This window comes from Cryptococcus neoformans, chromosome 8, assembly GCF_000149385.1.
Source record: "Cryptococcus neoformans var. neoformans B-3501A chromosome 8, whole genome shotgun sequence".
NCBI classification, from domain to species: Eukaryota; Fungi; Basidiomycota; class Tremellomycetes; order Tremellales; family Cryptococcaceae; genus Cryptococcus; species Cryptococcus deneoformans.
The window spans coordinates 797,094-812,281 of NC_009184.1; the positions used below are offsets into that span (position 1 = coordinate 797,094).

At 47.0% G+C, this 15,188-nt stretch overlaps 4 protein-coding genes across 4 annotated transcripts; 2 read left to right on the forward strand and 2 right to left on the reverse strand.

The window, feature by feature from the left end:
* Nucleotides 1–41: 41 nt before the first annotated feature.
* On the forward strand, nucleotides 42–3,357 carry CNBH2820 (hypothetical protein; the record flags this gene model as incomplete). The annotated part of the gene is made up of 13 exons (XM_768737.1): nucleotides 42–78; nucleotides 130–210; nucleotides 271–372; nucleotides 429–519; nucleotides 593–678; nucleotides 738–830; nucleotides 886–968; nucleotides 1,026–1,271; nucleotides 1,322–1,497; nucleotides 1,552–2,448; nucleotides 2,500–2,595; nucleotides 2,650–3,141; nucleotides 3,192–3,357. 13 exons carry the CDS (start codon nucleotides 42–44, stop codon nucleotides 3,355–3,357), a joined length of 2,646 nt encoding a protein of 881 aa, XP_773830.1.
* Nucleotides 3,358–4,269: 912 nt separating this feature from the next.
* Nucleotides 4,270–6,143, forward strand: CNBH2830 (hypothetical protein; the record flags this gene model as incomplete). The annotated part of the gene is made up of 7 exons (XM_768738.1): nucleotides 4,270–4,348; nucleotides 4,398–4,448; nucleotides 4,488–5,322; nucleotides 5,372–5,540; nucleotides 5,593–5,789; nucleotides 5,843–6,050; nucleotides 6,114–6,143. 7 exons carry the CDS (start codon nucleotides 4,270–4,272, stop codon nucleotides 6,141–6,143), a joined length of 1,569 nt encoding a protein of 522 aa, XP_773831.1.
* Nucleotides 6,144–8,586: 2,443 nt separating this feature from the next.
* Nucleotides 8,587–10,946, reverse strand: CNBH2840 (hypothetical protein; the record flags this gene model as incomplete). Its single annotated transcript, XM_768739.1, has 8 exons — nucleotides 8,587–8,764; nucleotides 8,813–9,052; nucleotides 9,113–9,492; nucleotides 9,542–9,634; nucleotides 9,692–9,921; nucleotides 9,971–10,467; nucleotides 10,518–10,745; nucleotides 10,798–10,946. The coding sequence occupies 8 exons, from the start codon at nucleotides 10,944–10,946 to the stop codon at nucleotides 8,587–8,589; spliced, it is 1,995 nt and encodes a 664-aa protein (XP_773832.1).
* Nucleotides 10,947–11,380: 434 nt separating this feature from the next.
* On the reverse strand, nucleotides 11,381–13,187 carry CNBH2850 (hypothetical protein; the record flags this gene model as incomplete). The annotated part of the gene is made up of 3 exons (XM_768740.1): nucleotides 11,381–11,565; nucleotides 11,624–12,769; nucleotides 12,827–13,187. 3 exons carry the CDS (start codon nucleotides 13,185–13,187, stop codon nucleotides 11,381–11,383), a joined length of 1,692 nt encoding a protein of 563 aa, XP_773833.1.
* Nucleotides 13,188–15,188: the final 2,001 nt, after the last annotated feature.

Here is a 15,188-nt window from a genome sequence, read left to right on the forward strand (position 1 = left end):
GTAACATTCCAAGGAAGAGGAGTAACTGTGAGAAGGGTATTATGAAGGTTACCAAGCCCAACTGGGTGGAACATACCGGTAAGCCGTTGTTTTCAATGGAGAGTGCTCGCTAATCTTTTTTGGTTGCAGTGGGGGAGAAGAAAGCCAAAACAGCCATCTACAGCATTTCTGTACATCCAGATGGTACCCGATTGGCAACAGGTGGCCTAGGTGCGTGGATTTATTCAATAGTTTGTCTATTCTAATGTGAGGCCTGGTTTCAATTGGTAGACCATAAAGTTAAGATATGGTCGACGCTGCCTATTCTCGACGTGGAAGCAGAGAAGGAAGAAGAAAACCCTAAGCTGTTATGCACGATGTCTTCCCATACCGGTTAATATCGTTTTTAAACTAGTACGACAAGGCAACTTTGCTGATGGAGACGCCAGGATCTGTGCTGTCCGTGAGGTGGGCTCACCACGGAAGATTCCTAGCGACAGGATCAGATGACCAGGTTATTATGATATGGGGTCTTGATCCGTACGTAGAGCCTTTCTTTCACCGATAGAAAGGAAAAAAAAAAAAAAAACGCTGATCAATGCTTCGGGGCCAGTGATGGAGGTGGTCGACTTTGGGGTTCTGACGAAATTAATGTCGAAAATTGGAAGGCTTTAACGCGATTGGTTGGGCATGTAGCAGGTATGAGACTGTCACATCCTCCTTCTCATTTGGCGTTTGACATTAATGTCCTATTTCAGATGTTGTGGATCTAGCTTGGTCAAGGGACGACACCATGTTGGCATCCGTCGGCCTTGACAGTACTGTCTGGATTTGGGATGGCTTGACATTTGGTAGGACTCTTCTACACTTTTTATTTTGATCAAGCTGAAGGATCATTTCTTACAGAACGACTGAGGAAACTTGATTTACATCAGGGATTTGTTAAAGGAGTTTGTTGGGATCCTGTTGGGAATTACCTTGCTACCCAGGCGAGTCTAAATTGCTGCGCAGTTTTATGACAATTCTAACACGTTCATCACTCCTAGTCCGACGACAAGACGGTGAAGATCTGGAACACTGAGGACTGGTCATTAGCTGAAACCATTTCCAAACCGTTCGAGACATCACCGCAAAGCACATTCTTCCGAAGATTGAGCTGGTCGCCTGACGGTGCTTTCATCGCAGCGTCCAATGCTATGAATGGACCAGTGTTTGTTGCTGCGGTGATTGATCGAGAGGGTTGGGCGTCGGATATTTCCTTTGTTGGACACGAAAATACAATCCAAGTGGCTGTGAGTATCCATAACTCCGTAGTGATCTGTGTTGTTCACTCGATTGTCAGGCTTTCAACCCTCGCCTCTTCTTTCCTGAGGGTGAACCTAAAGGAAGAGCGACGGCTTCCAGCATGCTTGCGCTTGGTGCAAACGATTTTAGCATTTCCATCTGGCGAAATACACTTTACAAGCCTTTGGTGGTGTTGAAAGATATTTTCGGAGCCGACTTGATGGACCTCTGCTGGTAAGTCTGAGCACTGCTTGCAATTGAAATGTGACCTAAATTTTATTCCTGTAGGTCAAACGACGGATATGTCTTGTACGGTTCCTCCGTTGATGGCTCGGTGTGTGCTATCCAGTTTGAACCCTCTGAGTTCACCGACCTTGCCGACTTTTCTGCGACCGAACTCGTCCTTCGAGAATACGATTACAAACCCAAACGGGCTCACCAACCTCTTGCGGTTCATTCCTCCGCTGCCTCTATCACCAACGGCTTTGGCCCCTCCACCACTACCTCCACTCATGTCAACGTCTTACAACCTAAAAAGGGCAAAGCCAAACGCCGTGTGGATCTCTCTAATGGTAACATTAACGCTGGCCCTAGTGCAGGTCCAAGCCGCCAAGCTCTTCGACCCCCACCACCAGTTGATCCATTCAGTGGACCTATACAAGGTTTTGCCAGTCCCTCGACGGCCCAAGCGTCAACAGCGAGGATGTTTGAAGATGCGCACCGAGCTTTTGGACCTGGTAGTGGAAGTATATCAGGCACCTCACCTAGAGCTGGGGACAAGAGAAAGGCCAGCGGGTCATATGAGGATCCTACGAGAGGTGTACGAGGGAGGGGCATGCCCGTACAGCAACCAATTCAGCAGTTTGAAGTCCAAATTATCCGAGCACCTATGGTGGCACCTTCTCCCTCGGATGCTGGTCCATCAAAAGCCTATCTCCCGTACCCTCAAGTACAATCAATTTTGCGGGCCCAAGCTATTGGGAATGAAAGTCGTAGTATCTATCTCGAAGCCCGAAATACTTCAGATCCGAAAGGGGAAAATGTGCTTTGCTACTTTGCAGACGGTGAACAGAGGTGGATGGATTATTTGCCGAAAGCGGCTTTGGCGGTTACTGTCACGAAGAATTTTTGTGCGGCGGCTTGCGAGGATGGTAGTCTGAGGGTGTATTCCCCTGCAGGACGATTGTGAGTCACAACCTGTGTCTGATGTGGATCACTCAGTTGATCACGGAACAGGATACTAAACATGAAATTATCGGGCTTGGTGTATGACTTACAAGGGGAAGACAAGATGCTGTTGATTATAACAATGGATTGTCAAGTGCGCGTCATGTAAGCTTTTCTAAGATTCCTTTTGACACATGTAGAAGCTGATAGCCTTGCTAGAAACGTCCGCAACGGCAAAGCATTTTCCCCACCGTCGAGCATCCACCATCTTCTTTTCCCGGGATCATCTTCATTCCATTCTTTTGACATCATTTCATGCACTGTCCGACCTAATGGTGTTCCTGTGATCATCACTTCCGAACCTCAAGCCTTTGCTTACGACGCATCCTTGCATGAATGGAGCACCATTGCCTCCCCCCCTATTGCTGGCATCCAGCCTTTGCCGAGTGGCCCTTCAGGTCCTCTCTCTGTTGTTGATCAGATTGTCGCCAAGTCGGCACCAGTGACGACGACTGAAAAGAGTAATGCACCTTGGATAGAAGAATCATATGTCATGTCACAGTTTGAAATGAAACTTCGAGGGACGGTGCTGTTGGATTCAAAGGAGGAACACAAACACTGGTTACTGGGGTATATGAAATATTTGGGAGATGAGAACTTTGCGGAAAGGGCTGGAGAGGTGATGAAGGACCTCATTGGCCCTGTATACCAGTAAATGACCCCCTCAGCACTATCTATGCGGGCTGACGGCTGCATTTTAGTCAATCGAAACCCACCGGATGGGAACCCAAACTCTTGGGTGTTGATAAGCGTGAAATAGCGGCGGAAGTGTTGGATGTGCTCTCGAAGACATTGCAGGGCAAAAATGTAGCATCGGTGTGGTACGATGTGCTAGATAAGATGAAGGCAGACGAGGGATCCTGGTAGTTGTAGGTCGCTTCCCCAAAGACTTATCGGCGTGCTGACCATTGGTTAGGTAAAACAATATATGGTATACTCAATGAACACGTTTACATGCACTTTCTCCTGGCCTTTGTCTTCTTGAAGCTTCTCAATAAAAACAAACCCGTCTCTATCATGCATTTCGCGTTGTAACGCACTGAGATCAGGACAACTGGACACGCCAAAGAATATAATAAAGGATACTAAAAAATTCTAGCATTGCGTCAGTGGATCTCAGCTCGCGATCGCAGGTTTGCTTATGTAATAATGTTTTATTGTGCCCCCCGTGGTGCGCCTTGTTATCCGACACAACGGCCACGCTGTCCCAAGTGAATGCATGCAATATCAAGATGTAACCGAGCAGATCACCAGCAGTTGACCACCTTGCTGCGCCTTTTTGGAAGAGGAGGCAACGAATAAATGACAAAAGTAAGGGAAGACATGGTTGACGCCCTTTGAGATACTTAGAGGCTTACATAATCATCCGTGCGTTCGGCTTTGCTAACCGTCCTGTCTCCTTCACTCTTGAGGTCATTTCCTCCACTTAGATGACTGATTTATAAGTTGTTTCTTCTCCTATTCCCCTTTCTTTCGATATTCAGGCAGCTGTAGTACATCAGAAAGACAGCTAGCCGTTTTTCATCTCTCGTTCCGTCCACATCACACTTATCCGCACACTCACTATAACGCCACCCTACCCTCCTCCCATTAGCCGCAATTACCATCACACGCAGTAAACGCTCTTATCCTTCCCCGACTCCAGAAGCTTCAGCTACAACTTCCAGAAACGCAAAGAGATCAAAGCGTCTCGCAGACAAGAAAGGGCCTACTCCGGAACCAGAGACAGTAACTGTCGCTTCACCATCCGCTCCAGAGGGGAAGAACGAGGCACCTAAGATGTCGTCTGATGGAGAGAATGAAGATCTCGCTTACGAAGATGATTATGATGTTTTCGACGCCGACGATGTTATGGACGGTGAGTGCTATTTTTTCAGAAGTTTGCGGCAAATGCTGAATAATCCTAGATTCTGCATCTGAGCCGGATGACTTTGATGTGTTGTCTCCCACTATAGAAAGTGAGTGAAGCAGCTTTAAGCACCAACTAATCGAAACAGCTGTACCTTCCAAGAAGCCCTATGATGTCAACTACACTGTCTACGACTTGAAAGAGATCATCGGCATGCAGAAAAAGATGATCGACGAAGTTGCCGCTCTTCTCGTCATTCCAGCCTCTACAGCTGCCGCTCTTCTACGACATTTCAATTGGAATACTGAAAAACTCCAAGAAGTATTCTGGACAGAACCGGATGCCACGCTCCTTGCTGCCGGTCTCTCCCCACCTTCGTCCCCCTCCACCTCAACTCAACCCCTTCCCGGATCCCAGTCTGGATCATTCGAATGCCCCATCTGCTTTACCGATTACGAAGGTAAATCCGCCCAGCAAGACACTTTTGCTATGGGTTGCGGACATCGATTCTGTAAGACATGTTGGGGTGAGTACTTGACTGGGAAAATTAAGGAGGAAGGTGAGAGTGGGAGGATACAGTGTATGGAGAGCGGGTGTAAGCGGGTTGTCAAGGGTGAAATGGTCAAAGAGCTTGCTGGGGACAAAATATCGGATCGTTATTATAACCTATTGAATGCGGCATTCGTCTCGGATTCTCCAAACCTTAGATGGTGTCCACACCCGGATTGTCCATATATTATTGGCTGCACTCAAGCGCCCCAACGGATGTTGAATCAATTGGTACCGACCGTGGAGTGTGAGTGCGGAAAAGATTTGTGCTTCGGGTGTGGATACGCCGCGAGCCACCGCCCTGTTATTTGCAAAATTGTCAGACTCTGGGAAAAGAAATGTGCAGATGACAGTGAAACCGCCAACTGGCTACAAGCAAACACTAAAGAGTGCACTAAATGTCAATCCACTATTGAAAAGAATGGTGGCTGCAAGTTAGTCAAATTTTGCCGGATTCAGAGGGATACAAGCTAATGAAAATAGCCACATGACTTGTAAAAAGTGCAAATGGGAGTTCTGTTGGGTTTGCATGGGTCCTTGGTCGGAGCACGGCACAAATTGGTACCAATGTAACAGGTTTGACGAGAAGAGTGGTATAGACGCCCGAGACGTGCAGGCCAAGTCTCGTGCAAGCTTGGAACGGTATCTTCACGTGAGTCTCCCATATTTTCTCATTGAAAAGTATTCATGATCACACTCAACAGTACTTCAACCGATGGGCAAACCATGAGCACTCTGCCAAACTCGACACCGAATTTTATGCCAAAACGGAAAAGAAAATGGAACAAATGCAGGATGCAGGCAACCTCTCCTGGATCGAAGTGCAATTTGCGAAACAAGCAGTAGACGCCGTCATCCGGGCGCGAATCACCCTCAAGTGGACTTACTGCATGGCTTTCTAGTAGATCCGCCTTTTGTTTCCAAATATGACAAATTACTGACATTAGCGAATAGTTTAAAAAGAAATAATCAAACGGAATTGTTTGAGGATAATCAACGAGACCTTGAGCGGGCGGTGGAGAATCTGAGTTATCTATTAGAACAGAACATTGGGGAACCGGAATCGATCGCCAAGCTCAGGCATGACGTGACAAATCAGGCGGCATACGTCCAAAAACGGCATGAGATTATGATGGATGATACGTTAAGAGGACATCTCGAGGTGAGCTTCTCTTTTTTCCAGCATAGTGGTGCACAGACACTGACGATTGCTGGGCGATTTTAGCATCGTTGGGAGTTTACTGTAGACGTTTAAGACGCGTTCCATGGGGGCGTGTGAATGATTCAAGAACATGTAGATTTGTAGCAAGTTGAATCTTTCTGAGGATTAGTATTAGGAAATGTACTCCAACTTTCCTCCCCTCTGTCTTCCACCCGGTCCGGACTCTTCGTACAAACGTATTATCTCCTTGTTGATCATAGTGACCTTATACCTTAATCTCTCATGCATGATGGTTTTGGGAACAAGTTTTGACTGGAGAGACGAGGTGCATGGAGAGTGTGATAAGAAGATCATTTCTGGATCGACAACGCCGCGATGTGAGAAAATACTGAAGATGCATTTTTAAATCACCAGAGATGGGAACTAGACAAGGCTCGCAGGATGTGACTTTGGCGGGCTAGGAATCAGGTTAGATGAACGTGGAACATGAGGTCAAGCTGGAAATCATGAAGACGATTTCTCGTAGAAAACCCTCCTGTAATCTTTGACGACCATTTTCATCGCCTATTCTTGATACATCCGCCCACCATCTTTCATAGGAGACACCTTCCTCTCACAATTGCTAACTATACAATAAATAATGCTCCATATGAAATTCTCCCATGGTCCACTTAAACGCTCATTTCTAAACTACAATGACCGTCCCTCCTTCAGATGCCTTTGGTACGCTACTTTGCTCTGCCTGAAGAGAGGCGGAACCAAAAAAGCCATAGAGACAGCAGAAATATCTTGAGGAAGGACTCGAACAGCCGCAATGATGGCAGGCTCATTGAAGTAATTGATGGATCGCACTACAGAGGGAGTTGGTTGACCTACTCGCATATATATCGCCTCCGTGCAGTAAATGATTACGAGATGAAAACCTATGACTTATTAACCACCATGGGTAAATACCAAGGGCCAATACAATCAAAATGGTCATGTTTGGGATGTTCCAGAAAGACGGGGGGGGGGGTGTCAAGGCATAACCTTCCGATAATCTCGCCCCATAGAAGATCACAAATATGGGCCAGCAGAGCAGGAAGGGTACCAAGAAGCTAGCTTCTTTCAGCCGTAAGGTGCGCTGAGTGTAATACCGAGGACGAGGAAGATAACTGAGGAGAGCATCAAGAAACAGTTTACTATGTAGAGTCTCTTGGATTTATCGCGTGATGGAAGATTTTCAGCAAGATCACCAGCGGTCTTGGGGATGAAGACAAGGGCAGAAACGCCGAAAGGCAGAATGACGATGATCATATCTACAGTAAAATTATATATGTCAGCGATTTAACATCCCCGCAAATAATTAAGGACGTACTCGGAATAACCCTCTCCAACCGGCTTGCTGATAGTGAGCAGTGATGAAGCCGAAGAGACCACCAATGACAAGACCCATGACATTGGCGACAGTGCCGCTAGGCAGGAAATGGTGAGAGCGAGGTTGAGTTCCTGCAACTCAAAGATAGCGATAACTAACCTGAAAGCAGAAGGGATCTGTACCGTTCGATCAACTTACTTTTACCTGTATGAAACGAGATGTGTTTGAGTTTCCGTTTCCCGTATCAACTCCAGTTAGACCGCTCAAGGCGTGGAGGATAAACTTGGAGTATTGCTCCGGTGTGAAAGAATAAACAGCGTATTGAATGCCAAGAGCCTCTTGAATTGAGTTAGTGAAAATTATAATAGCAGAGATAGGCGCCGTATCAAGATACTTCAAGGTTATTAGAATATGTTAAAACATGTCAAATGTATTTACTTACCTGAATGACACTAAATACCAACAATAAGAACCACTTGCGATGTTGACTTAATTAACTTGATTGTGTCGACCTTTTATTTTGGCACTCAACTTGCCCCTCTGATGTGACATCAATGGCTGTTTTGCTAGGGGACGGGGTACCATTTGCTGGGCGGGGGAGAGCCTCAAGGGTGCCGTAAGTCTGGATCCGCTGCAGATCGCTCATTGTTGGTGGATATCATCTGTTGCTAGTGAGAATTCCAGGCAAGTTGTACTAAAGGGTATTATTATGGCTGATGTAAAAAGTCAGAATGTCTATGCGCGGCCTTCAGCCGTTAGGCTTTTATACCCTCACAATCATTCCCTTGACGATAACTGAGCTGAATCAGCTGTAGAAATCTCTGCCGGCTTGATTGAAACTGGTATCAACCAGAGAAGATTATCACGAGCTACCACCAACTATATTACTGGATTCACTTTCGCTTAAAAGAGAATTCTGTTTGAGAAGTGTGAAGGTGGAGGTCGCGGAGATTCCTTGAAGGTGAATTGAATCCATCAATGAAGGCCTTGCATAAAGTTCCGATGACAGAGCCTTCGCCGACGACAAGAAAGTGAGACCGGCCGTGCCTCTTCTTTGTTTTCTTCATTTATATTTTGTGCTTTTCACCAACGTGTACGTCACAGTTTTTCCATACAGTTTTGTGGGACTTGCAATGAAGATGACAAGTGACCTCATACATTCTGCTGCCGCCCAGTTCGTCAACGAACTTGCGTAGTTGACCCATTGCTCGACAAGCTACTTTCAATCGCGTGCGTCACTGTATCCAGCCACGCAAAGACGGTTATGTCTGACTGTCTTGAGTCGTACGCCTGGACGCTGATCCAGTCAGATTCAACGCTACCGTAGATAGTATGAAAAGAAGCTGGTATTGACAATCTGAGGCATCTTTAACATCTAGCTTTTTCCTGACGATGTCTGACTTACCTGAGCAAACCAGTCTCGCCAATCCTGATGACTTCTTCCAAAGAATCAAAGTACAGCCCTTTCTTGTGTTCATCAGCAAGTTTTCCATGTAAGTGTCGGGACGCAAGCCTAAGAAGTTGAACCGAAAGGTCGTCAGACACAACTTGTGACAGCTCATCTGGGTTTGCTAGAGGAAAGGAAATGCTTGAAAGGTAGACAATGGTGTTGTAAGGCGCAGAAATATTGATGGTGATAATATAGCTGTGGCAACGATCAGCAACGTTCATTTGAACAATCCAAAGAGAGCACGCGACAACGTACCTGTCATCAATCCCTAATGAATATTCTCCAGTCAGGACTTCCGCACCTCTCTTACCTAGCAAAACCGCCCGCATTTCTTTTATTTCATCCTGTCCATCCTTTAACATTCTCTTTTCCATCCTCGAGTCCAATCCCGCATCACGTAGCGTCCTATCAAATCCATTCAACGTCGAGCTCACCAAACTACACAACTGTCTGAAGCGTAAGGTATCGATGATAGGTAGTAGGATGGACGGTATAGGGGATGCAAAATTTTGGGAAGGTGCGACGAGGTTGATTTTGCGTTGTCTATGAATGTTGAGGAGACTAAGACGGGTGGAGGATACTATGATATCACAGATAGATGATGTAGGTGAGGAAGGCAGAGACCTTGTGTCATACTACGTTGGCATTAGCATTGTACGGCTTTCGCCACGTAGTTGAACCTACAAGCTCAAATGAGAGAATTTTGTCGGCCACAGGGAAAGAGACGCGTTGTGGTTCAGTTTCGTTCTTAGGTATTCTAGCAGCCGCAAAACGAATCTACAAAGCCAGAACGATTAGTAATGCCACAACATGATCATTACTGAACTGACTAACTTCATTGAAAAGATCCTCATCGAAGGCTTCCATCTGCGCAGCCTCCATCATAGCTCGTACGTCTGACTGGTCCTCGACCTTCACAGGGGTTGACGATATTACCGCACCAGAGTCATCTCTGAGAGTAGCTCGAAGCCGCAGATGATGGCGATCTCCAAAAGTTAGGCCGTCTTTCTTCGTTGGGTCCAGGTCGAAACCGGCAAGACATCTTGCACGTGTTCCACTCGGCGCTATCTTGTAGTCAGTGCTATCAGTTGAAGGGGAGTTGGTTGGAAATACCTTCATCGATTGCGTAAGGAATGACCACATCCTTGGCCTTTTCTCCTTCTCCACCGACTCTGCCAAAATCAGGCTTAGGCACCACCGCCCACTGGCCTCTCCCTCCTTCACCCTCTTTCAAATTCCTGATATCTTTCCAAAATCTATCACCAGCATGAGCCATCAACCTCAGCTCTCCTACTGCTCCATCGATTAGCCCCTGACACTCGTTTAATGCGATCCGTTTCGCTTGAAGCAACCGCTCTAGCTCGTATATTTGTGCGTGAGGAGGTTTAATGGGGAAATCAGATGGGGTAGTGGAGAATGTTCCGGGAGGTAGGATGGGTGGCTCTCCGGGGATGGACGGAAGGGTAGTTGGAGCTGGAGGAGCTGGCTTGGCCTTGCCTTTCTTCTGATGGAGTGCGGCAGGAGGCGGAGGAGGCTGGGTAGTGAACGAGGAAGATGATGAAAGTGTTTTGGCGAGCTCAAGGACGAACCAGAGTTCATTGCGAGCATCACTACTGATACTTTAGCGGATACGCAAAGAATCCTGAACATAGTCACTCACTTAAGTTGCAGAAATATCTCGGACCTCAACTTTTCCATTTCTTCATATGTCATCATACTGAACGGATCGCGTTTCTTTTCCTCGTCAACGCCCTCTCCTTGGGGCTTGACTGCGTCCTCATCGGGAGGCAATCTTTCGAGCTTTCGTTCTGTGAGTTCAAGCAAGCCATTCGGGTATTCGTTCCATATTCTTTCCAGCTGCTCCGTGAGCTTTGCGTCAGGTGTTTTGCTAAAAGCTTGTCAGATAGGATATGAATGTGATTGGACGTGATTGCACGTACGTCTCATCATAAGCAATAGTTCCATCTGGATCAATGGATTTCACAGGTTTTTCACCTAGTGCAAGGCGGATAGTGGTTGGGTCGATTGATAGTCGAAGATCTTCAAATACCGTTTTTGGTGAGGATCTTTGCTCCGAAATGCCGTTCATGACGTATCTCTTGTCACTCGCAGTTTATTTAACCAGGTTTCTTTTCGGCCTTGTTGTTTGCGAAGAAATGATATTGAGAAAAGGTGACAAGTGTCGATAGATGGTCAAGTGAATCAATCTGTCTTTCGTTCGTTTGATATTTGTTGTTGCAAACAGCAAACACCGGCAATCATCGTGACGTCGACACTTCCATATTCTCTCCAATATTACACCCTCCATATTGCGATAAACCATGGACGTGGTAAGAAAATAATATTAAAAGTAAGATTATGGACCGGATCTCTTCTGAGGGCGATGAAACAATGCTACTGCATGTATACTTAGTTCCTGATTGTTGTTACTTTTCTACTGATATAGTTTGTTCCTCCTCCTCTGGGTATTTTACTAGAGGGCGCTTATCCTATCCCCGCATCCCTCTATCACCTCTGCTATCTCTAATCCCGACTCAAGACCTCAGTAGACCCACTCGCAGACCCCCTCTCGCTCCCTCCTCCAGGGAAACTGAAGTCTGAAAATAGCTCGCCACATGGATCGTTCGATGTGTTGTACGTTTGGCCAAATACACCAGGAAGGTCTTGTGGTCGGGGAGGTGGATACCGCTGGAAATTCTGTGAATCGCCTATTTGATCACATAAAGTCAGTAAGGAAAACTGTCATGCAAAGCGGGAGGTACACACCCATGCTAGCCACTCGAGGGACGATCGGAGCTCCAATTTCCTTCCTCTCTAGGCTTCTCCAATCCACACCCGCAAACCACGGATGTCCCATTACATCCTTCGCCCCGCCCCTCAAGTTGCCTAACCTCTTACTTCGATCCGCTGTCAAAAACCCCCTAATGAGATCTTTGGCATAAGGATCGACATGTGAAGGAAATGCAATATCTCCGCGGAGAATCTTTTCGTAGATACCGAGCGGATGATCATCAAAGAAAGGGGGATAACCAGCAAGCATTTCAAAACCGAGGATACCAAGAGCCCACCAGTCGACAGCTTTGCCATGGCCTTGGGAGAGAACGATCTCCGGAGCAAGATATTCCGGAGTACCACATAAAGTGAATGTACGGTCTTGCACCACTTTGGCAAAGCCAAAATCCGCGATGCGGAGGTAGCCGTGACGATCGAGAAGGAGATTTTCGGGTTTAAGATCACGGTAGATAATGTTTTGCGAATGGAGGTATTCAATGGCAAGAACGATAGACGCGAGATAGAACCTGGTGACGTCGGCGGAGAATCGCCCGGCCCGTCGAAGGTGTGAGAAGAGTTCGCCACCTGGAATGTAAGACACATTGATCTGGTCCTGGTAGGTGGCATGCAGTTCGACGATAAATGGATGTCGTACACGCTCAAGGATAATTCGCTCAGAGTTGATGTGTTCCACTTGCTTTAACCTCACGATTTCTGACTTGCGAAGGACTTTCATGGCGAAATGAGGGAGATGATCATCAGATTTTTGCGTTGTAGAGGGTGACGGTGAGAAAGGATGGCGAGAGCGATAGAGATGGGGGAAAATGGGGTGATATGGCGTCGGTCGATAAGAAGGTCGTTGTCGAACAAGTAAGACTCGTCCAAAGGTCCCAGTACCCAGAGTCTCGACGATTTCCCAATCTTCCAACCTCATTTTGTTCTGAGTCATTCGCGGGGCATAATGCCGACTAGGCTGGGATCGTTGTCCGGGTGCAGGCGTGCCTTCGACAACACCCTCCATTGAGCTCCACTGAGAGGCGGAATCCTCCCAGGACCCGGACGGTGGAGTTGATGCCATTGACGCAGGAGGCGATAACGGTACACCTTGTGCTGGGTGCTGCGAACCAACTGGAACTTGGGCTAGAGTAACCGCCATCAGTACATTTCTCAAAGATCAATTTATTCAAGGCCACTCACTTGGAATCTGACTGCCACTGCCTTCTCCGCGCTTCCCACCCTGTTCACCCACACCAGCTGTCGTCCGCGTCTGAATCCCGATCCTTTGTGTCCCAGAATCCTGTTGTACTTGTTGGCTCTGCAACATTGCAAAGTACGCCGGTGAACCGGGTTGGGATTGCAGTTGGAATTGAGGATGTAGGGGAGGCATACTTCGACCGGCGGCAGGAGATCCACGGTAGCCTGGACGTTCATGAGGTAAAAGCATTGACATCGGATCAAGCTTAAACTTTTTGAGCTTATTTGCGGACGCCGAGGCGCTGCTTGAGGTAGGCATTGAGGAGGATGAAGAGCGAGTGGAGGATGCGCGGGGTGGATCCATTGTGGATGAAGGTCGTCGAGTGGGTATCACTGAATGAATCTTGATATGATCGTGTAAATTTGTGTTAACTGCCCGGGAATAGAGGAATGTGGATTGTGCTTGATGACTGATGGTGATGGATGTACCTTGATCAGCCGGAACCAGGGCGTAAGGGCGCGAGGTTGACAAGTATCAAATATGAAAGGAAGGATTGTTGCTTGATGGTCGATCACTACTACCCCTAATGACGCATCTGATATTGATTTCAGGCCCACCGGATTCCTACACCCATATGTCGTCGCTAGTGTACCAGCTGTGGCTGTTATCAGGTGCCGTTCGTTTATGTCAGGGTATTATGCGCGTGGGTACATAAAAGAAGCCTCTTCTAGCGTCTAATGTGTCGAATTATGTTGATTGGTTGGTAGAGGTTGGAGTCCGGCTTTCCGAATAAACGCAAGGACGTGCGATGCAGTGTTTTTCTCTCGGGTGAATCAAATTCCACGCCGGAATGACCGGAGATGGTCGTGGAGTGTCGAGCCCTTCGAGATCTGGGGGTTTTTCGGTGGAACTGGCTCACTCGTGGCTTGCCAGCAGCGAGAGCAGTGGCGAGCTGTGATTCGAGATGAAGTTGCGGTTTGCGGATAGATAGAGAGATAAAGAAATGAGGGATGACAGATGACGGACGACGTCAAAAGAAGAATTCATTAAATCGTGTTGACATCCCTCCGTTTCCCGAGTAATAGTAATGAATAGACTGGGGTTATGGGTTCCTCATTCCTGCGCTTTACGACTAGTCCGTGCCTGAGTTCGAGTTCCACCGAATCTGGTTTTTTCGGCTCAAAATAAAAGCCAGATTAGCTTTTCGTCTCTGGTGATTACAAAACTTTTTAACGGCATTTCTCACCACAACTTACAATTAGGAACGACGATCGTCTCGTTTGTACAGCGAGGTCCCCCTGTCGGCTCGACGGAGGCTCGTCAAGTTACAACTGAGAATTCGGCCATTGCCGCAAACGACCCACATGCATCCACGATTTGTTTATAGTAGGCGAGCATGCCATGGCCAGATACGTGACGTAAAACGATCAGCAGAGTACGTAAAAGGATGTGTTATTGCTTGTGGTTGTTCATTTTTTTTTGTTCTTTTCCTCGTTCTCTTCTTCGAGAAAGAATCATTGGTAGCTGTCAAAGTCCTTCACTTCTTCCGACCCTCCGAGAATCTGAAATTCGTCTCAACCCCCAACTATCTTTCAGACAACCCGAATTTCTGTGAAGGGGAACCGAAGGTTTTTTCTCCTGGAGTTGACCTTCGTTTGAACCTGCGCTCATTATTCTTTCCACCACATCTCTTTTTTCCCCTCCTATCTTCTGTCTTCTGCGTGCATTACGCATTTCATTCAACTGCATTTTGATCGTTTTCCCACCCACCCACTCAAAGTTGATCATAAATCAATTTTTGAGGTGTATCTTCACTACTATGTCGCGCATACAGCAGTGAGGTATGGCAAGAAGCAAAGATCGATACAAGGCCGTAGGATCTACTTCATAGCAGTAAGTTTAGTCTTAGTATTTATATCTAGGTTATGGAGTTGTAATTTATGCAATACCTCGGCCAGTGCTGTGACTTCTTCATCATACTTATGGAGTCACAGTGTAAAGTGTTTTTGGTGAAAGGTGGGGAGGATGAAACGACATCGAGAGCAGAAGAGGAGCCTTATCGTGCTTCGCATGCATCACCCACAGAATATAACTGCCTCAACGTACGCCGGCATGTAAGTCTTCATGAGCCAAAAGAGCAAGCCAAGGAATGACGCGATATCATCTCGATCCAAGAGGAAGCATTCAGGAATTCAGAAGATAGAAGAAGACGACGACCGAAGCCTGAAAGGACGGAAAGAAGAAGAAGGGGTCGGTCACGGAAGCAAAAATGCCTATGAAGAAATGACTTGACCCTTATGTTGCCGAGTGCCACTGCCCAAACACTGAAGCCATGAACTGAAAAGCCTCAGCGTCTAATGAATG